General features: G+C 46.0%; 2 protein-coding genes across 3 annotated transcripts in view; both read right to left on the reverse strand.

Moving 5' to 3' along the window:
* LOC120021399 (phosphatidylinositol transfer protein beta isoform) overlaps positions 1-12,989 on the reverse strand; it is a 36,930-nt gene extending 23,941 nt beyond the window's left edge. For both annotated transcript variants that reach the window (XM_038965193.1, XM_038965268.1), the window contains exons 1-2: positions 12,943-12,989; positions 7,820-7,850 (exon numbers count right to left, since the gene is read on the reverse strand). In XM_038965193.1, coding sequence (XP_038821121.1) covers positions 7,820-7,850; positions 12,943-12,962 — 51 coding nt within the window. In that variant the 5' untranslated portion in view covers positions 12,963-12,989. The remainder of the gene's footprint in view (positions 1-7,819; positions 7,851-12,942) is intronic.
* Positions 12,990-13,839: 850 nt separating this feature from the next.
* LOC120051201 (tetratricopeptide repeat protein 28-like) overlaps positions 13,840-26,641 on the reverse strand; it is a 370,532-nt gene continuing 357,730 nt past the window's right edge. The window contains exons 14-24 of the mRNA XM_038997941.1: positions 21,597-21,741; positions 21,285-21,464; positions 20,286-20,821; positions 19,813-20,060; positions 19,526-19,650; positions 19,127-19,358; positions 18,314-18,390; positions 17,474-17,497; positions 16,485-16,614; positions 16,238-16,345; positions 13,840-16,128 (exon numbers count right to left, since the gene is read on the reverse strand). Of these exons, the coding sequence (XP_038853869.1) occupies positions 14,519-16,128; positions 16,238-16,345; positions 16,485-16,614; positions 17,474-17,497; positions 18,314-18,390; positions 19,127-19,358; positions 19,526-19,650; positions 19,813-20,060; positions 20,286-20,821; positions 21,285-21,464; positions 21,597-21,741 (3,415 nt within the window). The 3' untranslated portion in view covers positions 13,840-14,518. The remainder of the gene's footprint in view (positions 16,129-16,237; positions 16,346-16,484; positions 16,615-17,473; positions 17,498-18,313; positions 18,391-19,126; positions 19,359-19,525; positions 19,651-19,812; positions 20,061-20,285; positions 20,822-21,284; positions 21,465-21,596; positions 21,742-26,641) is intronic.

Below are 26,641 nucleotides of genomic sequence, written 5' to 3' on the forward strand. Positions count from 1 at the left end.
GAGGGTGGGGCATGTTGAATAAGAGCTTGACTACGAGGATGGCAGTGTCCAGCATCATCCAGAACCAGGAGGGCATGCTGCAGAGCTGGGCGATATGGACAACTATTTTATTATCCTTTAAACTACTAGTTTGATGGTTGTAGCTGTCAAATTGTCCCAATAAGTCACCCATATTAGCAAACTTGTTTCATTTCAAACTTCACATTTCTCCAGTATAGGCAACTTATCCTAATGAACGATATCAGAAAAATGCCTGCGACAGTCAGACGGTTCTCTGCTACCGCACGTCAAGCGGTACCCGGAGCGCCAAGTCTAGATCCAAGAGGCTCCTAAATAGCTTCTACCCCCAAGCCATAAGACTCCTGAACAGCTAATCAAATGGCTACCCAGACTATTTGCATTGAGCCCCCCCCCCCCCCGAACACTGCTGCTACTCTGTTATTATATATGCATTTCACTTTAATAACTACATGTACATATTACCGCAATTACCTCGACACCGGTGCCCCCGCACATTGACTCTGTACCGGTACCCCCTGTATATAGCCCCGCTATGGTTATTTACTGCTGCTCTTTAAAATCATGTAATTCTCATCTCTTAATACCAAAAAGGTTTCTTAAAACTGCATTGTTGGTAAAGGGCTTGTAAGTAAGCATTTCACTGTAAAGTCTACACCTGTTGTATTCGGTGCATGTGACAAATACAATTTGATTTGACAAGTACTCTGTGTCGATCATTTTTGTTTCCCCCCAGCGCTAGCATGCATGGTTATCAAAGTAGAGAGATATGCTACTAGCCACCCCACAATAGACCTACAGAGAGCCACTCTTTACTAATTGGTTCTAATAGGATTAAGGGGCAGTGAAAACAGCTACAGTGGGGGCCTACAGCACTGGAGGGTCCACATGGCTGACTGTGCTACTGTGTACAAAGAGACTACAAGTGTCATCTACAGGGACCATAAAAACATGCATGCATCCAATGTACGTTGATGCAACATGAATATTGTACAATCAATAACTTTGTGTTATTGTATGCATTGTCTCTTTACCACAACGAGCAAGTGTAGGCCAAACAGGCTAATTGTCCAGAGAACAGATCAAACGAGTTCTGTCATTCATCTGAGTTGAGTTTGAGTTTATTTTTACAGGGACAGAGCACATTAATCAACGTTTCAGTAAAAGTGCCGGTTTTAGCCAGCCGGCTAATTTTCAACCGCAGTCCCTGGGCAGGTTATTAAAAACAATTACAATATAGACAATAGCAACATAGAACAAGACATAGCATACAGACATAGCAACATAGGACAAGCAAGACGTAGCATACAGACAGAGCAACATAGAACAAAAAGCAGCAAGACAAAATTCATAAAAGCAACAAAGTGTTTCCACACCTCACAAGTTACAGACAACAGACATGGAAAGCGGCAACACACAGCTAGGGACCATGTTCACAAATCTGATTGACCTTTAGCCATGTCTTCAAGCATTTTGTGAAAGTGTGATATGTGGTGCAGTTATGTGTGTGATGGCAGTGTATTCCAGACATGGGAAGCTCTCACAGAAAAAGCAGATTTACTAAAGGTGCTTTTCCTTAGGGGAACTACACAGTCACCTCTCATGGCAGACCTTGTGGATCTGCTGCCATATGTTTGGGTTTTCTGTTTAACAAAAATACTGAGTGGAGGGGTGCCAAGCCATTTAGGATATTGAATACAAGACATGCATCGGTGTATTGCACAAGATTTTCCCAACTCAGGAGCTCATGCTTTCTGAGGACGTGACAGTGATGATGGCTATTGGGCTTCCTATCAAGCACTTTGAGAGCCTGTTTGTAGACAGACTGAATAGGTCTTACTGTTGTACAGCAAGCTTGGGCCCAACTAGTCAAGCAGTATGTTAAGTGGGGGAGTATCATAGATTTGAAGTACAGTTTTGCTACCTCTGTAGTCAAACAATTTCGTATAAATCGGAAATTAGCTAGGTTGAATTTGGTTATTTGAATTACCTTTTTCACATGCTTTTTAAAAGAGAGGTTGGAATCAAGTATGATGCCAAGGTACTTAAAATCAGATACCACCTGGAGCTTCTCCCCTGACACATAGACATCTGGCTCAGTAGCATCTGTTGCCCTCTTTGTGAAGAACATGCAAACAGTTTTTTTCACATTGAGATGCAAACACGAGTCACTGAGCCACTTTGTAACCTGGACCATTACAGTAGTGAGTTCTTGTGCAGCTTGTTGTTTGCTCTTTGCATGCACATATATCACTGTATCATCTGCATACATTTGAACTTCAGACCCAGTACAGACAGAAGGCAGATCTGTTCTGGGCCCTAGAGAGGACAAAACTTTGGTTATTTTCACATCCAAAGGCAATCTCTTACATGCACGAGCACAGCCAGTCACACATACACAGAACATTAACAAACAGAGCCCCAGGTTAAACGATGCATACAAATTGTCCCGAATTAGACAAAGGAATTTAAACAAAGCACTTAACGACAGTCAATCATTGTCCATAAACATTTGTGCAATTAATGCAACAAATCATTGATGAGAATGATGCAGGGATGTTTGTGCTGTTCGTACTGTGGATACTAAGCCTGGATCAGATCAACTCTCCACTATGCCAAGTCAGGCCTATTATTGAACTGAGCAGTACACCGAGGTCATGGTTTGATTTAGGCCTGTCAGAGCAGGAAGGATTGTTTTTGCTTTGATGAGATATATTTATCATCCACCTGTATTGTGGTGGACCAGCCCAACCCTGGACACTTTCATCAGAATCACACGTCATCCTATCAAGTGAACCACCCACACACCTGGACCAACAACCCAGCTCATCATTCCAGGAAGTTTCTGGCTTTACTATAATCTGGGCCTCTGTGCATACACGCACTTCATTGCCATATAAGGACACTGTGAGTCAAAGTTTCGTAACAGTAACCACACACACACACACACACACACACGAGAGAGAACAGCACAGCCTTTTGTAACTCTCTCTGTAGTGAGGACAATATAGAAGTATGGCAATGGAAAACACAATCCGTGGAGTTGTCTCATGATGGTGCCCATGGTGTGCGTGTGTTATTCCCTGGGTCTGCTAAACACATCCAGACAACTGTTACCAAAGCAGATCGAGATATGGCGCCAGAGGGAATGGCCACCGTCTGTTTGACCAATTGTGCTGTTTAATTATTATATATATATTTTTTTACATGTTTTGCCATTGTTTACGACCAAAAATAAACCGAAGAGAGCTTCTGGACATCAGAACAGCGATTACTCACCTCGAACTGGACGAGGATAATATTTTTAATGAGTCGGACGCAAAGGATAAACCGCTCTTCCCGGACCAGGCCCAAATCCTCGTCCTCCGTATGAAGAGGAGATGCCGTTACAGAGGTTGGAGAGCCGGATGCTTAGCGAGACTGCATCAGCGAGTGAATAAGCCGGTTATACCCTCCGTTCTACTGGCGAACACGCAATCACAGGAGAATAAACTGGATGAGCTCCGTTCAACACCATCCTATCAACGGGACATTAAAAACTGTAATATCCTGTTTCACCGAGTCATGGCTGAACAAGGACAATATATTTCTGGGGGGAAATGGCCTGAGCCCTCCGATCCAACAGGTCTCAGACGCGCTCAATGGGATTGAGATCTGGGCTCGTCGCTGGCCCTGTCAGAACACTGACAACAAGCTCAGTCCGATGATGCTGTGACACACCGCCCCAGACCATGACGGACCCTCCACATCGATCCCGCTCCAGAGTACAGGCCTCGGTGTAACGCTCATTCCTTTGACGATAAACGCGAATCCAACCATCACCCCTGGTGAGACAAAACCGCAACTCGTCAGTGAAAAGCACTTTTTGCCAGTCCTGTCTGGTCCAGCGACAGTGGGTTTGTGCCCATAGGCGACGTTGTTGCCGGTGAAGACCTGCCTTACAACAGGCCTACAAGCCCTCAGTCCAGCCTCTCTCAGCCTATTGCGGACAGTCTGAGCACTGATGGAGGGATTGTGCGTTCCTGGTGTAACTTGGGCAGTTGTTGTTGCATCCTGTACCTGTCCCACAGGTGTGATGTTCGAATGTACAGATCCTGTGCAGGTGTTGTTACACGTGGTCTGCCCCTGCGAGGACGATCAGCTGTCCATTCTGTAGAGCTAGCTTAGACGTCTCACAGTACAGACATTGCAATTTATTGCCCTGGCCACATCTGCAGTCCTCATGCCTCCTTGCAGCATGCCTAAGGCACGTTCACGCAGATGAGCAGGGACCCTGGGCATCTTTATTTTGGTGTTTTTCAGAGTCAGTAGAAATGCCTCTTTAGTGTCCTATGTATTCATAAAACTGACTTTAATTGCCTACCGTCTGTAAGCTGTTAGTTCATTGAACAAGCATGGGAAACAGTGTTTAAACCCTTTACAATGAAGATCTGTGAAGTTATTTGGATTTTTACAAATTATCTTTGAAAGACAGGGTCCTGAAAAATGGACATTTTCTTTTTTTGCTGAGTTTATATTTTAACTCTAGATCACCTTTACTCCACACACACAGGGACACGTACAAATCTCTCCCTCCATTTGGCAAATCAAATGTCACATGCGCCGAATACAACATTAGTGCTGAATTACAAGCACTTAACAATGCAGTTAAGAAAAAAAAGGTCAAAGTATTCACTAAGACAGACAGACACAAAAAAGAACATTAGCGAGGCTATATACAGGGACACCGGTACAGAGTCAATGTGCGGGTCACTGGTTAGTCAAGGTAATATTTACACGTAGGTAGAGGTAAAGTGACTATGCATGGATAATAAACAGAGTAGTAGCAGTGTAAAAATGGGGGATGGGGACAACGCAAATAGTCCAGGTAGTCATTTGATTAGCTGTTCAGGAGTCTTATGGCTTGGGGGGGGGGGGGGTAGAAGCTGTTAAGAAGCCTTTAGGACCTAGACTTGGCGCTCGGGTACCGCTTGCCGTGCGGTAGCAGAGAGAACAGTCTATGACTAGGGTGGCTGGAGTCTGACAATTTGACACTGCCTGGTAGAGGTCCTGGATGGCAGGAAGCTTGGCCCCAGTGATGTACTGGGCCGTACACGCAACCCTCTGTAGTGCCTTGCGGTCGGAGGCCGAGCAGTTGCCATACCAGGCAGTGATGCAACCAGTCAGAATGCTCTCGATGGTGCAGCTGTAGAACCTTTTGAGGATCTGAGGATCCATGCCAAATCTTTTCAGTCTCCTGAGGGGGACTGTTGTTGTGCCCTCTTCACGACTGTCTTGGTATGTTTAGACCATGTTAGTTTGTTGGTGATGTGGACACCAAGGAACTTGAAGCTCTCGACCCGCTCCATTACAGCCCCATCGATAAGAAAGGGGGCGTGCTCGGTCCTCCTTTTCCTGTAGTCCACAATCATCTCCATTGTCTTGATCACGTTGAGGGAGAGGTTGTTATCCTGGCACCACACAGCCGGGTCGCTGACCTCCTCCCTATAGGCTGTCTCATCGTTGTCGTGATCAGGCACACCACTGTTGTGTGGTCGGCAAACTTAATGGTGTTGGAGTTGTGATTGGTCATGCAGTCATGAGTGAACAGGGACTGTTGAGGATCAGCGTGGCAGATGTGTTGGTACCTACCCTTACCACCTAAGGGCGGCCCGTCCGGAAGTCCAGGATGAAGTTGCAGAGGGAAGTGTTTAGTCCCAGGGTCCTTAGCTTAGTGACAAGCTTTGAGGGCACTACGGTGTTGAACGCTGCGCTGTAGTCAATGAATAGCATTCTCACGTAGGTGTTCCTTTTGTCCAGGTGGGAAAGCTAAATGTACACTCACTGGACTCGAACCACACACACGCTGCTGCTACTCTATTTATCTATGCATAGTCACTTTATTCCCACGTACAGTTGAAGTCGGAAGTTTACATACACCATAGCCAAATACAGTAAAACTGAGTTATTCACAATTCCTGACATTTAATCCTAGTAACAATTACCTGTCTTAGGTCAGTTAGTTCACATTCTTAAAATAAAGTGGTGATCCTGTCAGAATAATAGTTGAGAGAATGATATATTTCACCTTTTATTTCTATCATCACATTCCCAGTGGGTCAAAAGTTTGCATACACTCAATTAGTACTTGGTAGCATTGCCTTTAAATTGTTTAACTTGGGTCAAACGCTTCAGGTAGCCTTCCACAAGCTTCCTACAAAAAGTTGGGTGCATTTTGGCCCATTCCTCCTGACAGAGCTGGTGTAACTGAGTCAGGTTTGTAGGCCTCCTTGCTCGCACACGCTTTTTCAGTTCTGCCCACACATTTTCTATAGGATTGAGGTCAGGGCTTTGTGATGGCCACTCCAATACCCTGACTTTGTTGTCCTTAAGCCATTGTGCCACAACTTTGGAAGTATGCTTGAGGTCATTGTCCATTTGGAAGACCCATTTGCGACCAAGCTTTAACTTCCTGACTGATGTCTTGAGATGTTGCTTCAATATATCCACATAATTTTACTTCCTCATGATGCCATATATTTTGTGAAGTGCACCAGTCCCTCCTGCAGCAAAGCAAAGCCACCCCGTGCTTCACGGTTGGGATGGTGTTCTTCAGCTTGCAAGCCTCCCCCTTTTTCCTTCCAAACATAACGATGGTCATTATGGCCAAACAGTACTATTTTTGTTTCATCAGACCAGAGGACATTTCGCCAAAAAGTACAATCTTTGTCCCCATGTGCAGTTGCAAACCGTAGTCTGACTTTATGGCGGTTTTGGAGCAGTTGCTTCTTCCTTGCTGAGCGGCCTTTCAGGTTATGTCAATATAGGACTCGTTTTACTGTGAATATCGATACTTTTGTACGGGTTTCCTCCAGCTTCACAAGGTCCTTCGCTGTTGTTCTGGGATTGATTTGCACTTTTCTCACAAAAGTACGTTCATCTCTAGGAGACAGAACGCGTCTCCTTCATGAGCGGTATGACGGCTGCATGGTCCCATGGTGTTTATACTTGCATACATTGTTTGTACAGATGAACGTGGTACCTTCAGGCATTTGGAAATTGCTCCCAAGGATGAACCAGACTTGTGGAGGTCTGCAATTTTCTTTCTGAGGTCTTGGCTGATTTCTTTTTGATTTGCCCATGATGTCAAGCAAAGAGGCACTGAGTTTGAAGGTAGGCCTTGATACATCCACAGGTACATCTCCAATTGACTCAAATTATGTCAATTAGCCTATCAGAAGCTTCTAAAGCCATGACATAATTTTCTGGAATTTTCCAAGCTGTTTAAAGGCACAGTCAACTTAGTGTATGTATGTAAACTTCTGACCCATTGAAATTGTAATATAGTGAATTATAAGTGAAATGATCTGTCTGTAAACAATTGTTGGAAAAATGACTTGTGTCATGCACAAAGTAGATGTCCTAACCGACTTCCAAAAACTATAGTTTGTTCACAAGAAATTTGTGGAGTGGTTGAAAAACAAGTTTTAATGACTCCAACCTAAGTGTATGTAAACTTCCGACTGTACATATTACCTCAACTAACCCATACCCCTGCACATTGACTCGGTACCGGTACCCACTTTATATAGCTTTGTTATTGTTTTAATATTTTCCCATGTCTTTATTTAGCACATTTTTAAAACTCTGCATTGTTGGTTAAGGACTCGTAAGTAAGATCTACATCAGTTGTATTCAGTGCATGTGACAAATCAAATTTGATTTAAAAAAAATAAAAGCAAAGAGAGGTCTGAATAGTCGGCTAATTCCATAGAAGGATTAGTATGACAGAATGCTAAATAATAACAGTGAACGTACTCACCTCCTCCACTGTACAGGGTAAGACCACACGGCTGAGAGAGAGAGAGAGCGAGAGAGAGAGATGGTTTAATGACTGACACTGTGTGACGGCCCTGAATTATTCTGAACCGTCTCAGTGCTTCTCCTTCCAATAGGGTGCTTCCCCTTAAATTCCCAAATAATAACCTCAAGTCAAAACCGTTACAACTGGCCATCATAGTCACATCTAGGCCCAACAAATAAACAGAATAGTTCCAACAGGTTTACAAGACACATGTGTTCTCGAGCCTAGTGGAATTCAGAATTGGTTGCCGATCTGAGAAACAGATGACTAGAGGCATCCTTTTTTCCCCCCTTCACAAGTCAGAGACATGATACCCTTGCTTTCCAGACTAAATCAATTTGTTCATAGCAGCTATAATCATTCTCACTTTATGCAAGGCCATTGCCTCATGACTTCCTGACTGCAGAAGCCCCCGTCAGCCTGTTTGATGGTGGCAGCAGGGGGCTCAGCTTCATGATGAGATCCTCATAGGGCACATGAGCAATTTCCTCAGTGCACAGGAACAGAAAATGAGTCCAGGTCACACGTGGAGTCACATTATGGAAGAGGTCAGAGAGAGAGAAAGGCTGGGGGATAAGACAATGAATGAGAGCCAAAAGAAAAGAGGCCAAATAGTGACAGCCTGAGGATAGAAAAGGCCTGAACAGTGAAGGAGAGACCAGTGGGGACTGACCAGTGTCACTAAAGTGAACAATGTGGGGTCCACCAATGGGAACCAGAGAGACTGCCCAACAACTAGTGGAGCCACAGGATGTGGTGTGCCCACACAAAGATGACATCACAGCAGCGGTGCGCCAGCCAATGACCACTAATGCTGTGTTCACAACAAGTGGGAAACACTTAAGTTACTTGTAAACTGGGAGCAACGAGCTTTGAAATCGCTGAGAACCCCGATTGGCTAATGGCAAGCAAAGCAGCGTCAACCATAAACTAAAAGTATAGTCATCCTGCTCGCAAACAAAGTGTTAAAAACAATCTAGAATGCTTTTTTATAATTCATGTTTTGTTGTTGCATTCAACTGCAGAAAATGCTGTTTGAAGTAATTTCCTTAGTATGTGACATCAGAGTCCAGCATATGGGAGAACTCAAAGCTCAGCGATGATAAACGAGTTTCCCCACTTACAAGTTGGAGGGGCGTTAGTGGATTTTTCCCAGTCGTATGCTGGTATTTACAAGATGTTATGAACGCAGCATAAAACCACATAGGGGAATAGCATATTGGGAAGGGAATGCAGAAACAGTTATCTGTAAGCAACTAACTTATGTCCTCCTCTCTTTTTCACCCACTATAAATAAGTCCCACCCACTTTCAGGGGATGGGTGGTGCATAAATTGGGGAAGTAAGTATATTCCATCCACATGTAGGCCTACTGTAATCAGGAAGCCCTTTCTGTTGATCCATGGTTAATCTTCAACATAAAACCACCAAGGAGTTATGATCATTTACCAAATAGGGCTGTGTTACACACTGTATAATAATACAATTGACTGTAGCCTTGAAAGCAGTTCGCTAACAATTAAAGCACAGCATAACAACCAGTGGCCACATTACAACAGAGACTGTTTAACCATATACCCAGGCAAGGATGCTTTTCAGTTAGGAAGAGGACTGCTGTAAGTGCCATGTCACATCCTAAAACCTGGAAAGCTGACAGATCTTACAAGTTGTGTGTGAGGCTGAGCACCAGGCTAGCCTGAGACTTCCAGCCCTGTGTCACACACTAAGTCATGTTGGGAATGGATGGACACCTAAAATGCATTTGGTCTTTGTGTTTCTAACTTTCTCACTCATTATTCACAATTCATTCAAGACTATCCGTAATCATGGTGCATCCAAATTAATGTAGAAGTGTTTAGAAACATTCTATTTACAATCAAAGTGACTCCAAAATGACCCAATACATTATTTACCATTAATTTATATGTAAACACAACCAAAACAAACCTGATGTAATCATTGCGTGCTAGGAATATGGGAATATACAACATTTTTGAATACTTTAATACACATACACTGCTCTTTCCATATCATAGACTGACCAGGTGAAAGCTATTATCCCTTATTGATGTCACTTGTTAAATGCATTTCAAATCAGTGTAGACGAAGGGGAGGATAAAGGTTAAAGAAGAATTTTAAGCCTTGAGACATGGATTGTGTATGTGCCATTCTGAGGATTAATAGGCAAAACAAAAGATTTAAGTGCCGTTGAATGGGGTATGGTAGTAGGTACCAGGCACACCAATTTGTGTCAAGAACTGCAACGCTGCTGAGTTTCACACGCAACAGTTTCTGTGTGTATAAAGAATGGCCCACCACCCAAAGGACATCCAGTCAACTTGACAACTGTGGGAAGCATTTGGGGTCAACATTGGCCAGCATCCCTGTGGAATGCTTTTGACACCTTGTAGAGTCCATGCCATGACAATTGAGGCAGTTCTGACGGCAACTCAATATTACAAGCAACTCTCGGTCGACCAAGATGTTTTTTTTTTTTTTGTAGGGGACATCCCTAAACCACTGATTACAAAAAAGCCTAGACATAAGCCTAGTTTTTATGTTCAAGTCATAGTGATAGCCTAAGCAGCCTAGTACTAGTTTATTAGGCCTTCATAAGAGGCAGGGCATAGCTGCAATGGCAATGGATCCCTTTAAGTTAAATAATCATCTTCCTGAATCAGACTGGGTTAGACCTACTGATTGTTGAGACTGAGAATCATCAGCACCCCACTTGACAGTGCAGAATGTCTGATGCACTCGTCATTTCTCTGACAAGCAGATTTTTCCTTGGTCAGCAGTATGGTCAAAGTTCATGAATCACCAGCCTGCCAGGAAGACTTCATCAGGTGTCATCTCAAAGTTTACAAAGTTGGCAAGCCTGTCTAAACACACACACCTGGGAATTAGTGTTTAACAAGATAGTAGAGTTTTACAGAGAGTGGAGTGGACGTTATGTACTGCCTAGAAAGGGTGCCTCGTTTATGCAGGACGCATTTAATGTGGCTACCATCCGTGTGACTTGGGTTTGTGGTACACGTGCACTGCAGTAAGTGGAGTACCATCCTACTCAGTGAATTTGATTTTTTTTTTATTAAAAAGTTTAATTACTTTTAAGTTAATTTTTTTAGATAAAACTATGCTAAATATATTCACAGGTCACCAAATACCTGATTAAAACAGACTGTTTTCCAATGAAGGTCTACAGTAGCCTCAACAGCACTCTCTGGGGTAGCACCATGGTGTAGCCGGAGGACTGCTACCTTCCATCCTCCTCTGGGTACATCGACTTCAATACAAAACCTAGGAGGTTCATGGTTCTCAACCCCTTTCATAGACTTAAACAGTAATTCTGACAACGTCTTCCAACCCAGAGCTCCTGCAGTATGAACTGACATGTTGTCCACCCAATCAAAGGAGAGAATGAATCTAGTACTGCAAGCATAAGCTACAGCTAGATAGCACTGCATAAAATGTGATGAATCGTTGACTCAAAAGAGAAAGACAATAGTTGAACAGTTTTGAACAAAATAATTTCTTAAGCAGCAGAGAGAGCTATATTATAGATATGTTTTTTAGCTAATGCAGCTAGCTAATTTAGCCTACTCAAACACCCAGCTCAAACAGAGAGGAATACTATTTATGTTCGCTAGCTGGCTAAGGCTATGCAACACTGGAATTCTTCCAAGTCAAGGTAAGCTTTTGGTTTCAATAATTTATTGCCACTGGGACCCGTCAGCATCACTACTAAACTTCTTGTTGTACACCACGAGTCAAACTCATTGCACGGAGGGCTGAGTGTCTGCAGGTTTTCGTCCCTCCACTGTACTCAATTGATGAAATAAGGTCACTAATTAGTAAGGAACTCCCCTCACCTGGTTGTCCAGGTCTTAATTGAAAGGAAAAACACAAAACACTAGGCCCTCCATAGATTGAGTTTGACACTCCCTGCTGTACAGCGTGATAGTAACAGGTCTACTAACGCGTTAGTTCTAGTAGCTATGTCGTTAGCTAATATGGTGACAACGATGTAGGCTGTGTGTAGCAGTTATAGTATAAAGGTTTGGCTTTGAATGGTTTTTTCACCTGCTCAAAGACAGTTGTGTACTGAAGTCCACAATCGAGGGGAAAAATTGAGCGCGCATAGATACGAGAAGGAATTATACGATGAGCAAAGGGGTGAAGCGGTTTGTATGTGGCTGCTATGAAAGCGAACTCTGTGTGCGTGGGTGATCAGAAGTGTGTTCATTCCAATGATTTTGTTAACTTATTAAATTGAAGCAAACAGAACAGGGATAAACTTACCTGAATTTGTCCAATAGAAACTATTTGCAAATGTTTGGACTAATGATTACACCCTAGATCAGCTAGATGCAGGTAAGTGTGTAAGGCGGTATTGAATGTGTTACTGTCGTTCCCCTTGATTACTCCAACTTGCCTCTCGACCTGTGCAACTTCGACCTGTGCAACTACTTTATACAATTTCCTTCGTAGGTTAAGTTGTAACAACCTCATGTGATGGATATAGGGAAATTTGAGTATCATGTAGTAGGTTAAACCTGTAAGGTTACATTGAGCTGGGTAAATGGAATATGATCCAATATGCTGCAATAGAAATAAAGCCATAATCCCTAAATTTAAACAGCACCGACAGTCACTGGTGCACTGCCTCTTGGGTAGGCAGTAGCCCTCCCTTCCGCTAACTTACGTTAGCTTAGTTAGCTAACTACCTACCAAGTTATCGACAGCAAGTTACAAAAACGTAAACCGTTCAAACTACATATCTTACATTGTTCGCCAAAAAGTTTACCCTCTCGATACTAGATCTATGTTCCATATTGTTGTCGTTTGCTCTCCAGATACGTCGGCTAGCATCTGCTGACTCGCTGTCACCCCACTCACCGGTAGGCCAAACCTGAAACAAGTCTGAACAATTCCCACCTAACAAACACATGCGTTCTGAAACATATCTGCAAAGTTTTAATTTGAGTAAAAACCAACTGGAGAATCGCAGTACTCGAAAATATGATATATTATCGCACACATTAAAGTAATATCAATAAAATATGGAAAAATACAACTTACTATTCCTTGATGAGAACCATCGTAGTTTTTTGGCTGTGGCTACGTATTACCGCTGATGTCATGTGCCTTTATGAACAACTCTCTTATTCCGCCCCTTACCGTCTGTGATTGGTGAGTGGCGATACTTCTTTAAGTGGGTCTCACAGGGGGGTGAACTTCTGTCATTACAAAAATGTAGGTCAATATTTACTAGTGAAAATTATCTTTCATATGTGCAGGATTTTGCAAGATTCCCCCTGTCTGTTTTTCATTGATAACACAAACTATTCAACCACACCCATACAATTGACCCAGGTTTAGACAATAAATCAATGTCTTCTTCTTCTTTCTATTTAGAGAGCACACAAGTGTTTTAGATTAAAGAGTTAGTTTGACTACACAAACTTATTGTATCTATGTATGTAAATTATCACCTGTGGTTGACTTGTTCATCCCTATGGTAATCTTGTTAGCTTTATTTGTGGTAGGCATGTAGACAGGTAAGATTAGTTCTAGATTAAGTGTGTGATTACACAGTGTGTCCCATAAATCAGATTTAAAAGAGAACAGGGCTGTATTCATAAAGCGTCTCAGAGTAGCAGTGCCAATCTAGGATCAGTTTTGCTTTTAGATCTTAATGAATAAGATTACATGGAGAGGGAGGACCTGATGCTAGATCAGCACACCTACTCTGAGACACATTGTGAATATGGGGCAAGGCCCAGGTGTCTGACCATGGTGAACAGTGTATAATTGTGGCCACAAGATTTTTCCACCCTCATTCATTAATGCAGTGATACAGCATTTTCATCAGCATTCTAAATCTTTACCGCAATAAAATAAGGCAAAAATACAAGAAAGCAAACATGATTTTTATTGAAACAGTTATACTGATAAATGACAGAGATGGTTGTCATGAAGTTTCCATGTTTAATAAACAAAAATCATGGGCTAAAAAGTCATACATGGTACTTAACATTGAATAGTAAGAGAATCCATGCTTCAGAGCAGACACTCAATTCACAAAGAAATCAGGCAAAATGCCAGTTTCCATTTCAATAAAAAATATTACATCTTTTTTTTTTACTTTATCCATCTTTACATGGAACAGTTTTGTTCACTTTTTTAATAATATAAAAACGCTTAGTACTGATTGTGAAACACTGGATTTAATTTACAAAATAATAATAATAATATTAATAATAACAATAACAAATAATAATAACAATAATCATTCGATTTAAACAAAAATAGAATGGAGGAGACCAGTTGGAGCGGTTTCATCTTGGCCCACACAAATACAAATTTTTGGGGAGGAAATACCGATTGGCATTGAAGTCTACCTGACACACACATACACACAAACACAGTATCAGGTCTTTGAGTCTTTCTCATTGCCATTTACAGTGTTATGGGCACAACGACAAGACACTCTCTAAGCATTCATGAGCCTCTGAGGGATCACTCTCATTGGCTGATCAAATCCTTTTCATTGTCAATCAAGTTCGATGGGCTAATAGTGGCCCTCCAGAAAATGCCCTACTCCCCCAGTACACAGGATAGCAAAATACAGGCAATAGGACCATTTTAAAGTGTCTCAGCATTTGGAGGAGGGGAAAAACCTGCCAGGGGAGAGGAACTTGTATCCATTGCCAGCAGGTAGTCTGATTGAGCGAGCACCAGGGCTGCTGCTCGTGGAAATAGTGGGTGAGGGGGCCATCTTTCTGGGGTTGTGTCCGTTGGAGGGGTTCTTGCTGCCCCTGTCCAGCGAGTGCAGCCCCAGCTCCCGCAGCTCCAGGCTGTCTTGGGCGTCGCTGGGGGAGCAGTGTCGTGGGGAGAGGTTCAGAAGGCTCAGCACATCTCTCTTGGCAGAGACCAGGGATCCTGGGGCGCCACGGAGAGCACGGACTGGACCCAGATGTTGCTGTTGTTGCTGGGCCGCTGCATTGGCCCAGAATGTCTTCAGGTTGTGGATGGCCACAACCTTCTCATCAATTACTCCCCGTCTGAGGCGGTCCAGGTCTGGGGCATCGGCAGGGCTGGAGCAGGCAGAGCCCGTGGAGGAGTAGGAGAGAGCTGGAGATGGGGCACTGCCAGCTGGGGACTGGTGGCCAGAGCTGGGGGACACGTTACTGGGAGAGCGGGAGATGTGCCCACTATAGGGGGAGCTAGGGTATTTTAGCTTGAACTGGGCATGGCTGTCCAGGGTGGGGGAGGGGTGACTGCTATCCTTCAGGGAGGTCTCCGAGGCTGCAGGGCTGTTGTAACCAGAGCTGATCTTCTGCAGAGAGGAAGAGCGGGACGGAGGTTTGGGTCGTGGGGAGGACTGGGCGCGGACACTGGCGCTGCTACTGGGACGGCTGAAGGCGCTGGTCTCTGAGGAGCGGAAGGCAGAGCTCCGTGCTGTGGCTCCAGCTGCAGCCCCCTCAACCCCAGCCCGCTGTAGACTCCCCACTGCCCGCAGGTGGCTTTGGGTCTCCTCCAGGATCTTCTGGGCCAGCTCTTGGGGATCCAGAGGGACAGTCTTCTCTTCCTGGGATTTGACGGTGCTGTCTGTCTCAGTGCTGGACTGGTCCGACTCACCTGTGTCTGAGCTGCTCACCTTGCCTGGCACCTTCTGGAAGGGAGAGTTGGAGCTGGGAACCAGGCTGGTCTTGACAGGGGAGGTGGGGGTGCTGACACTGCCTCGTGACGACACAGACACCTGATAACCCCGCCCAGTGCCTGAGCTGGACCCCCCAACAACACCCCTGCCCCCGCGGTGGAGGTGGCGCTGACCATGACCCAGAGGTAGAGGCAGGGAGTCACAGTGGCTTCCCAGAGGCTCACTGCTGATGATGGAGAAGCCTTCATACTCCTCGTCATCTCCCCGGCCCACTCCTGCTGCTGCAGCCGCCCCGTGAGGAGAGGAGCGACTGCGGGGAACGTGTGGGTGTTTGTGGGCAGAGAAGTGTGCTGTGGCCCCACCACGCTGTCGATGGCCCAGGAAGTCACACTCTGACTTGGACGCAAAGCTCATGGTGGAGGCCACGGAGCTCAGGCTGTAGACGGAGATGGCATCTGAGGCCAGATTGTCCAGGCAGGGTGGGGAGAAGGGTGGGTTGGGGTAGCCCAGCGGTAGGGGGTTGGAGACAGACTGGGCCGAGGCCAGGGACTCCAGGGAGGACGAGCTGTCCAGGCTGAGACGCTTTGGCAGCTCTGTGGAGTCTGGGATAGAGAGGAGGGGAAAGAGCGGGACGAAATTGTAAGGGTATACATGAACCTATCATGTATCAATCAACTTTAATCACTGTGTATCTATAAATACGATACTTACCAAATAGTGCCAGTAGGGACTGGAGGGCAAAGTGCATGGTGCGGCGGTTGGCTTGCTTCCCCGTCTTCAGTACCACCTCCTCCTGGCCCACCTCACACAGGTCGAACCCTGCACACACACAGGACATTTACTCTACCAACCTAGCACACATACAGCTGACTTGTTGTGTTTCACTCTACTCCTACTATTGACACATTAGGAAGTTATATTCAGTTGGATATTGCTTTTATTGATATCAATATCTCACCTAGTGCAGCCAGGAATTCATGGCACCCTGGCAGTCTCCAGAGCTGCACACTGATGGACACCTGGATGGGCAGCAGAGAGAAGTCCTGCTCCTTCTCCCCTGTCTGCAGCTGGACCAGCACCTGGTGGAGCTGAAGGGACAGAGGAGGACGGAAATACAGGAGGTCAGACAGGAATAAAGGAAGCTAAATATACCTTTAACTGGTTCATACCACTTTTTAAGGACCTGAGTTGTGGATATACGTTTTTAAAGCAATGAAGTAGAACAAAACTGACAAATGTGTGATGGTTGTGCTCAAGCCAACTGTTTTCCTCCATACACCAGTGTCCTAAAATGACTTCCACCACGCCCATCTTTGTTGTGGCAGGGGAAATGTAGTTTCTGGCAGGCTTAGTAACTCTGCATCTGCCCTTTGACCCTGTGTGGAGTTGATCCTTGTTCCCAGAGGATTGGCTCTTTAGCCTAGCAGCACTACAGTGCCTTTACTGTGGGGCATGGATCAGTGGCTCAGGGTGGTTTAGATTAGGAGGGAACCACCTGTGCCACACACACCCTCACTGTTTAGGGATTATTCATCCTGGAACAGAGACACCTTTGTTCATTAACACGCCTTCTTAACCTTTTCTTTTCTATTCATGGTCTATGTTTGTTTTTTTGCATCCCTCTGACTACCGGCCCATAAACATCAGTGTGACCTTGACTGACCCAGGGTTGCAAACCCAAGAACATTCCTAATACTGCAGAGTCCAGCAGTGGATTGTTGTCCCTGCTGCAGCACGCGTTAAACTGCGGCCTCCTAGAGGTTGTACCTCAGTAACTGGACCAGCATGAGATATGAGAATGTGCTAAAAGAACAGAGTGCTTCAACTTCACATGCAGTTGACCTACTGCTCAATGAAACAGCTGATGCAAGAGGGTGGTGCTATGTGGTTTAAAGCAGCGGTGAAAAGGAGAGGGGTGCAGGAGAGGGGAGGTCACAGCACACTTACCATTCCCACCATATTTTTAACAGCCTTCAGACCGCAGGTTTAGAGACAGGGGCAGGAGAGAGAGAATATGCTTTTAGTTGCATGCATACAGGACAGGCCATTCACAAAGAGCAGAGGAGACCAGGTCCAATGGGAACACCAAGGGCACACAGGGAAACAGAAAAACACCACTGTTGGGGAGTGTGTCATTACACACATACTACACAAAACCATTGAATCACCATACATAGTTGCCTATGTAGTGTGATGTCAGGAATACCTCATGTATCATACATGCTTGGAGTGTTTCAAATGTTATGGTCACCACCAATGTGGAAACAAAACCTTAAATCACTTTCTGGCTACCGTATTATTAATGTAGACATGGGTAACCCTCAGTGGGAGTGACAGGGTTAACTCTCTGGCATCGTGAGGAAGACAACTCAGACTCAGAGATGGTGGTGGTGGAGATCCTACTGGGGCTGCTGGGTTGCAGCATGCAGATTAAAGAGCGTGATTTGCAGGCGGCCCGTGCGTCACGGTCTTACTAACCCATGTAACAGGGTTAACTGATTATATAATGATGCTTTGTTCTGCCTTCAGCCTTCATGGTCCAAGTGGTTAAGTAAGTCCCCAGTGGTTCTGATGATTTCCTTCATTTTACATCATGTCTATCTACCTCTTTGGAGTTAAATACTCCACTCCACTGGTGAGCAGTAGCGCTGTGGTGTTGTGATGCTGTGGTGCTGTGATGCTGTGGTGCTGTGGTGCTGTGATATTGTGGTGCTGTGATGCTGTGATGGTGTGGTGCTGTGATGCTGTGATGCTGTGGTGCTATGATGCTGTGATGCTGGGGCCTACCCGGTTGATGAGCTGCTCGCCTGCCTCAGAGGCGGTGATGAGTTTACACAGGGCTTGGAGAGCTGGGGGCGGTAGACCTGGGAGACACGATCAAAGCAGATGGTTCCTTATTCATACAAGCTGCATTTAATATACCCTACGTTCAGTAGAAGACGGTAAACAGGTTATACTATCTGTGTGTTGGTAAAGAACTGCTTGATAAGCAGTATTGTAACTTTTGATATTCAATGGTAGGCCTACACTGAACCAGTATCTCTGCATTAGAGACCTCTCTAACATCTAGAAAGCTTACATTAAACTCCCATTCCCATTCATGCAAAATACATTAGTTTATCATCAAATATGGAGTTTTGTTGAGCAACTATCTTCATTTACTCCCGTTACGGCCGGTATGTACTTCCAAAAAAGGTCTGTTTTACAAGCAACTGAAAAAACTCATATTCGGCACCACCAATGTATTCAGCTGCTGTAGACCTGAGTGACTTACATTGGAGATGCAGAATAGGAGTTTGTTTCAGTTGCTTGTACATTTCTATTTAGATATTTTTTGGAAGTACATACCGGCCGTAAATGAAGATAGTTGCTCAACAAAACTCTATATTTGGTGATTTTGACATAACGCTTGCAGAGCTGGTGAATGGGAGTTTGAATCTGAGCTTTGTGGTATAGAGATGTCTTTAACACACAGATACTGGTTCAGCCTACACATATAACATTCTGAGAGATGTAGGCTTGGTTCTTTTCCTGGAGCTGTCCTCCATCTTACTGTACTACCTCCAGTTCCATGTCCTCCTGCCAAGGCCCAGTGCCTACCAAGTATTGACTGCAGGGTGGTACTACACTGCTGCAGCCTGTCTCCAGGGTCTGCTGTGGGGAAGAAGACAGCAGCAGGGATGCCGGTGCCAGCCGAGTCCAGGCGGAAGCCCACAGCGGTCAGCAGGGCATGCCAGCCTGGGACGCCCCCCACCTTGTTCTCCACACTCTGCTGGGACGTGTACATGGAGTTACGCTGGCCGTTCTGAATCCTCTGGAGAGACTTCTCCACCTGGTGGGGACAGGGGATTTAGAGTAGAGTGTGTGTGTGTGTGTGTGTGTGTGTGTGTGTGTGTGTGTGTGTGTGTGTGTGTGTGTGTGTGTGTGTGTGTGTGTGTGTGTGTGTGTGTGTGTGTGTGTGTGTGTGTGTGTGTGTGTGTGCATGTGTTTGACCCTCACCAGGTGCAGTAAGACTCGCAGAGCATCCCGTGCTCTCTCTGGATACTGTAGGATCTCTGCTAGAGCCTGGCCAATCAGGGACGAGGGGCTGTTTAGCTTGACATCATTACCAATCAGCATGTAACCTGGACAAACACACCCACAAGATCGAGAGGAAGAGAGAGATACAGACGGTGAGAGTCCAAAGTACTTCTGACACACTTGGGAGTATGGGTGAACTGGGATCTATTCAGTTGGAGGTGACAAACCAAGCCAATCTGAGTTTCTGGAAGTAGAATGTGTCTAACCTGCCCAGTTAGAGGGGTGGGAGTACTGCTTGCTGCTCTGGACAGTCTTCATGGCGTCTGCGAGGGCAGCACTGGCCTTGGTCCCGTTGAGCAGAGCGGTGTAAAAGGCATGGACGAACACTTTGGAGGCTGACACAGGAACAGGCCACAGAGACACCAGGACACACTGGGCCCCAGCAGCAAGGAAGGCCCTGGTCAGACCTACCACACCGTCTGCTGTCACCTTACTGCTGGACTCCTGGTATGACCTGTAGATAAGATATACACACACACACCACCAACACATGGTTATGTAAACCTCTATCCCAAATACTAGACTACTGCTCTGTCGACTACAGCATAACTAAGTAACTATCAGTGGATAACAGACAGTGGACATTTTGCAATAGAACCAGGTTTCCCCCCTCTCCAGCCTCACTTGAACTAATATGTTTCCCATATTAGGCAAGCCGCCAATCTCCTGGCCCACTCACCCCAGCACCACCAGTTTGACAGGCAGCCTCAGGTCCAGTATGTCAGCAGCGGTAAGCAGGAACTCCTGCAGGGGTGGGCTGTCACAGATACTCTCCGCGTCGCTCCCATCATCCTGCAGGTGCAGGCTCTCTGGGATGGTGTAGCTGCTCCCAAACGAGCCTTTCCTGCCCCTGCCTCCGCTGCCTCTCCTCCCTCCCCCTGCCCCTCTCCCTCCAGTCCCCGCCCCTGCCCCGCCGGGTACACTCTCTGGGTTGGGTGTGAGCACCAAGGCGGCCAGCTTCCATGAGATGTGGGTAGCGAAGTGGGCACACTCGGCCTGGGTGAGGGCACTCATCACCCTCTCCTTGGTGGCAGAGGATCCAGCCAGGGGCTGGCAGCCCAGCAGCTCAGACACCATGAGGGCCTCCTCCTCGGCAGAGGGCATGGGCCCCCACAGCCAGCGGTCCATCACAGACGACGGCAGACGAGGGTTCCCCACCACCGCCGCCATGGACACGCCCCCGCAGGAAGCCGGCCCCGCCCGCCGAGAATGACTCTGAGGACACATTGAGAGAGGCCGATGATGTCAATGATAGAATGACTCTGAGGACACAATGAGAGAGGCCGATGATGTCAATGATAGAATGACTCTGAGGACACATTGAGAGAGGCCGATGATGTCAATGATAGAATGACTCTGAGGACACATTGAGAGAGGCCGATGATGTCAATGATAGAATGACTCTGAGGACACATTGAGAGAGGCCGATGATGTCAATGATAGAATGACTCTGAGGACACATTGAGAGAGGCCGATGATGTCAATGATAGAATGACTCTGAGGACACATTGAGAGAGGCCGATGATGTCAATGATAGAATGACTCTGAGGACACATTGAGAGAGGCCGATGATGTCAATGATAGAATGTAACAGGAGCTTGAGAGTGTTACTAACAGCAACTAAAGAAGGTATGTCATTCAAATAAAAGCCATTGTGTCATTTGACTAGGATGTTGACCTTGGAGATGGTCCCCATGCCCCGGATGGAAGGCACAGCGATGAGGCTGAAGCGTTCATACAGGTACTCATTAGAGGAGCTGCCCTTCAGCAGGGCGAAGGGGATGAGGTACAACTCCCCCTCCAACACCAACACCAGCTGTCTGTGTCTGCCCACGGGACCACTGGAGTGCATCAGGCCCTGGACAGGGAGAGATTAGTATTGATATTATAATTACTATAGTATAAACACTTCCTCTCTCTCTTTCTCTGTCCACCCCTCTCCTTTCAAATACACGCCACGCACAAACTGGTCATGGGGACATATGCTCACCCCTTCCATGGGTGCGATGAGCAGGTCGTAGAGGGCACGGAGAGGAGGTTTGCTGAGGCTGCTGGGTCGGCGGGGCAGAGAGGAGCAGCCATCTTTAGCTGGGGACATTGTGTTACTGAACAGGCTGGTCATACTCTGGCAGCTCCTGCAAAACACACAAACACAGTGCTCATTTCCTAAAGAACAGCCTTCTAAACTGTTTGAATAGAGAATTGGTCATTACGGCTATTCACACTGGCACCTACGGCATAGCGGCACACACGCGCACACACACACAGTACTGGTAATGGTCTTTCCGGTTGAGGAACTGTGCCTAGAGCCAGCCAGCCTGCCGCAGAGTGCTGCATCAGAAGTCCTCCCTGGTGAGATGCAGCAGTCAGCCACAGCAGCAGTTCCTGTGGGCAATGTATTAATGGCACAACACTGTACTGCAGCATGGCATGGAGGGAGTGATACTGCACAGCACATTGACTCCTAATGTCCTGTCTCTCTTCCTCTTTCTGCCCTTCATAATGCTCTCTCAGACCTGGACTAGAGAGTCCACTTCAGATCCCCTTCACATTCTAAGTCTCAATGGAAGAATGCACAGTTATATTTTCTGTTCTGAGACAACAATAATAATCATTTGTGCTTTTGAGACAATATACATGTCCACTAGATGGCGATGTGGGTCTGTAGCACTGTGGAGGGGAGTGTAGCGTGAGACCTCTGACCCCTGATAGACTCACTGCAGGAGAGGGAGAGAAAGTGACACCTCTCCTGTGCCTCTCCCCAACTATCCACCCAGTTACCTGACATGAACCTAAAGAAACACTACAACCTCTCTGCTTACAGTGGAGGATATCCAATCAACTACTTAACTTTTTATGGCTGCAGGGGCAGTATTGAGTAGCTCTGTTTAAGGTGCCCATTTCAAACGGCCTCGTACTCAATTCTTGCTCGTACAATATGCATATTATTGTTATTATTGGATAGAAAACACTCTCTAGTTTCTATAGCCGTTTGAATTATGTCTCTGAGTGGAACAGAACTCATTCTACAGCACTTTTCCTGATATGGAGTGAGATTTCAGAAATCTTGGACTCTGGTCCCAGGTCAGTTTTAAAGTCCCTGTAAATGCTATGAGGATACAAACACTGCCCACGCCTTCCTCTAGATGTCAGTAAGTGGTGACAATTTGAATGGAGTCGATTGCGCAATCAGGGCCTGTATAAAAGGCCAAAGACCGGATGTACCGTTCTTTTCCTGCTGCGCCTGACGCACGACGGACGTCGGACCTGCTCTCTTTCCAAGCTTGGGTTTAGCCACTTATATGTCGCCGGTCATGTTTTTACTCGTTATAGGTGTTAAAAACATCATAAGGTAGTTAATTTAAACCGTTTTATAGCAATTTATATCCGTTTAGTGCGATTTTGAGGCATTGCTTTGTGTTGCGCTTTGAAGCGCCGGGCACGTTTCGGGGTCCCGGTCGAACGTTAGTGGGCATTTCGATGGACAAGAGGACATCTTTCGACCAAAAGAAGATTAGACCCAAGAAAGGATACATTGCCCAAGATTCTGATGGAAGATCACCTCATAGTAAGAAATATTTAAGATGATAAATCGTTGTTCTGTCGAAAAATGTTAAACGCACATTCCGCCATTTTTTTTGGTATAGCTTCGCTTGGCGAACCCTGTATTGCACAGTAAGGATAATTTTAGAAATGTAATTCAGCGATTGCATTAAGAACTAATTTGTCTTTCGATAGCTGTCCAACTTATATTTTTTTAGTCAAGTTTATGAATAGTTAATCATGAGACAAGATCACTGCTAAAGATGGCGCCCGACATTTTCAGGCTAGTTTTGCTAGTATTGTCATTGTATAACCACCGTTTTTTGTGGCTAAATATGCACATTTTCGAACAAACTCTATATGTATGTTGTAATATGATGTTACAGGAGTGTCATCGGAAGAATTCTGAGAAGGTTAGTGAAAAAATTAATATATTTTGGCGATGATTATGTTATCGCTCTCTTTGGCTTGAATCAATGCTCGGGTAACGTTTGCACATGTGGTATGCTAATATAACGATTTATTGTGTTTTCGCTGTAAAACACTTAGAACATCTGAAATATTGTCTGAATTCACAAGATCTGTGTCTTTCCATTGCTGTGAGCTGTGTATTTTTAAGAAATGTTTTATGATTAGTAATTAGGTAATTCTCGTTGCTCTCTGTATTTATTCTAGTCGAGTTGTGATGGTGGGTGCAATTGTAAACTATGATTTCTACCTGAAATATGCACATTTTTCTAACAAAACCTATCCTATACAATAAATATGTTATCAGACTGTCATCTGATGAGGTTTTTTCTTGGTTAGTGGCTATCAATATCTTTATTTGGCCGAATTGGTGATAGCACCTGATGGAGTAAGAAACTGATGGAGTTAGAAAAGTGGTGTCTTTTGCTAACGTGGTTAGCTAATAGATTTACATATTTTGTCTTCCCTGTAAAACATTTTAAAAATCGGACATGTTGGCTTGATTCACAAGATGTGTACCTTTCATATGCTGTATTGGACTTGTTAATGTGTGAAAGTTAAATATTTTAAAAAAATATTTTTTTGAATTTCGCGCCCTGCACTTTGAGCTGGATGTTGTCATAGGTGTACCGACCTCGGGCTTGCAGCCATAAGAGGTTTTAATGTTACTATACTGCAAATAATACTGAAGTATGAATGATACTTTTGTTCTGTTCACTATTGAATAGTCGTTTGTGTTGCAGCAGCACCATGCCTGGTTCTGAACTAGACAGTAATAAGACACTGCTGCTCAACATTAGCAGTTCTGCTGAATACAAATGCTATGTGAGCTGTGTGATGAAGAGAGAGTGATGGCTCCCTGCTTAGGTGAGCTGTGTGATGAAGAGAGAGTGATGGCTCCCTGCTTAGGTGAGCTGTGTGATGAAGAGAGAGTGATGGCTCCCTGCTTAGGCGAGGTGAGCTGTGTGATGAAGAGAGAGTGATGGCTCCCTGCTTAGGTGAGCTGTGTGATGAAGAGAGAGTGATGGCTCCCTGCTTAGGCGAGGTGAGCTGTGTGATGAAGAGAGAGTGATGGCTCCCTGCTTAGGCGAGGTGAGCTGTGTGATGAAGAGAGAGTGATGGCTCCCTGCTTAGGCGAGGTGAGCTGTGTGATGAAGAGAGAGTGATGGCTCCCTGCTTAGGCGAGGTGAGCTGTGTGATGAAGAGAGAGTGATGGCTCCCTGCTTAGGCGAGCTGTGTGATGAAGAGAGAGTGATGGCTCCCTGCTTAGACGAGGTGAGCTGTGTGATGAAGAGAGATTGATGGCTCCCTGCTCAGGCGAGGTGAGCTGTGTGATGAAGAGAGAGTCATGGCTCCCTGCTCAGGCGAGGTGAGCTGTGTGATGAAGAGAGAGTGATGGCTCCCTGCTTAGGCGAGGTGAGCTGTGTGATGAAGAGAGAGTGATGGCTCCCTGCTTAGACGAGGTGAGCTGTGTGATGAAGAGAGATTGATGGCTCCCTGCTCAGGCGAGGTGAGCTGTGTGATGAAGAGAGAGGGATGGCTCCCTGCTTAGTTGAGCTGTGTGATGAAGAGAGAGTGATGGCTCCCTGCTCAGGCGAGGTGAGCTGTGTGATGAAGAGAGAGTGATGGCTCCCTGCTTAGGCGAGGTGAGCTGTGTGATGAAGAGAGAGTGATGGCTCCCTGCTCAGGCGAGGTGAGCTGTGTGATGAAGAGAGAGTGATGGCTCCCTGCTCAGGCGAGGTGAGCTGTGTGATGAAGAGAGAGTGATGGCTCCCTGCTTAGGTGAGCTGTGTGATGAAGAGAGAGTGATGGCTCCCTGCTTAGGCGAGGTGAGCTGTGTGATGAAGAGAGAGTGATGGCTCCCTGCTTAGGCGAGGTGAGCTGTGTGATGAAGAGAGAGTGATGGCTCCCTGCTTAGGCGAGGTGAGCTGTGTGATGAAGAGAGAGTGATGGCTCCCTGCTTAGGCGAGGTGAGCTGTGTGATGAAGAGAGAGTGATGGCTCCCTGCTTAGGCGAGGTGAGCTGTGTGATGAAGAGAGAGTGATGGCTCCCTGCTTAGACGAGGTGAGCTGTGTGATGAAGAGAGATTGATGGCTCCCTGCTCAGGCGAGGTGAGCTGTGTGATGAAGAGAGAGTGATGGCTCCCTGCTCAGGCGAGGTGAGCTGTGTGATGAAGAGAGAGTGATGGCTCCCTGCTTAGGCGAGGTGAGCTGTGTGATGAAGAGAGAGTGATGGCTCCCTGCTTAGGTGAGCTGTGTGATGAAGAGAGAGTGATGGCTCCCTGCTTAGGCGAGGTGAGCTGTGTGATGAAGAGAGAGTGATGGCTCCCTGCTTAGGCGAGGTGAGCTGTGTGATGAAGAGAGAGTGATGGCTCCCTGCTCAGGCGAGGTGAGCTGTGTGATGAAGAGAGAGGGATGGCTCCCTGCTTAGGTGAGCTGTGTGATGAAGAGAGAGTGATGGCTCCCTGCTCAGGCGAGGTGAGCTGTGTGATGAAGAGAGAGTGATGGCTCCCTGCTTAGGCGAGGTGAGCTGTGTGATGAAGAGAGAGTGATGGCTCCCTGCTCAGGCGAGGTGAGCTGTGTGATGAAGAGAGAGTGATGGCTCCCTGCTTAGGTGAGCTGTGTGATGAAGAGAGAGTGATGGCTCCCTGCTCAGGTGAGGTGAGCTGTGTGATGAAGAGAGAGTGATGGCTCCCTGCTTAGGTGAGCTGTGTGATGAAGAGAGAGTGATGGCTCCCTGCTCAGGCGAGGTGAGCTGTGTGATGAAGAGAGAGGGATGGCTCCCTGCTTAGGTGAGCTGTGTGATGAAGAGAGAGTGATGGCTCCCTGCTCAGGCGAGGTGAGCTGTGTGATGAAGAGAGAGTGATGGCTCCCTGCTTAGGTGAGCTGTGTGATGAAGAGAGAGTGATGGCTCCCTGCTCAGGCGAGGTGAGCTGTGTGATGAAGAGAGAGTGATGGCTCCCTGCTCAGGCGAGGTGAGCTGTGTGATGAAGAGAGAGTGATGGCTCCCTGCTCAGGCGAGGTG

Source organism: Salvelinus namaycush, chromosome 1, assembly GCF_016432855.1.
Source record: "Salvelinus namaycush isolate Seneca chromosome 1, SaNama_1.0, whole genome shotgun sequence".
Taxonomy (NCBI): domain Eukaryota; kingdom Metazoa; phylum Chordata; class Actinopteri; order Salmoniformes; family Salmonidae; genus Salvelinus; species Salvelinus namaycush.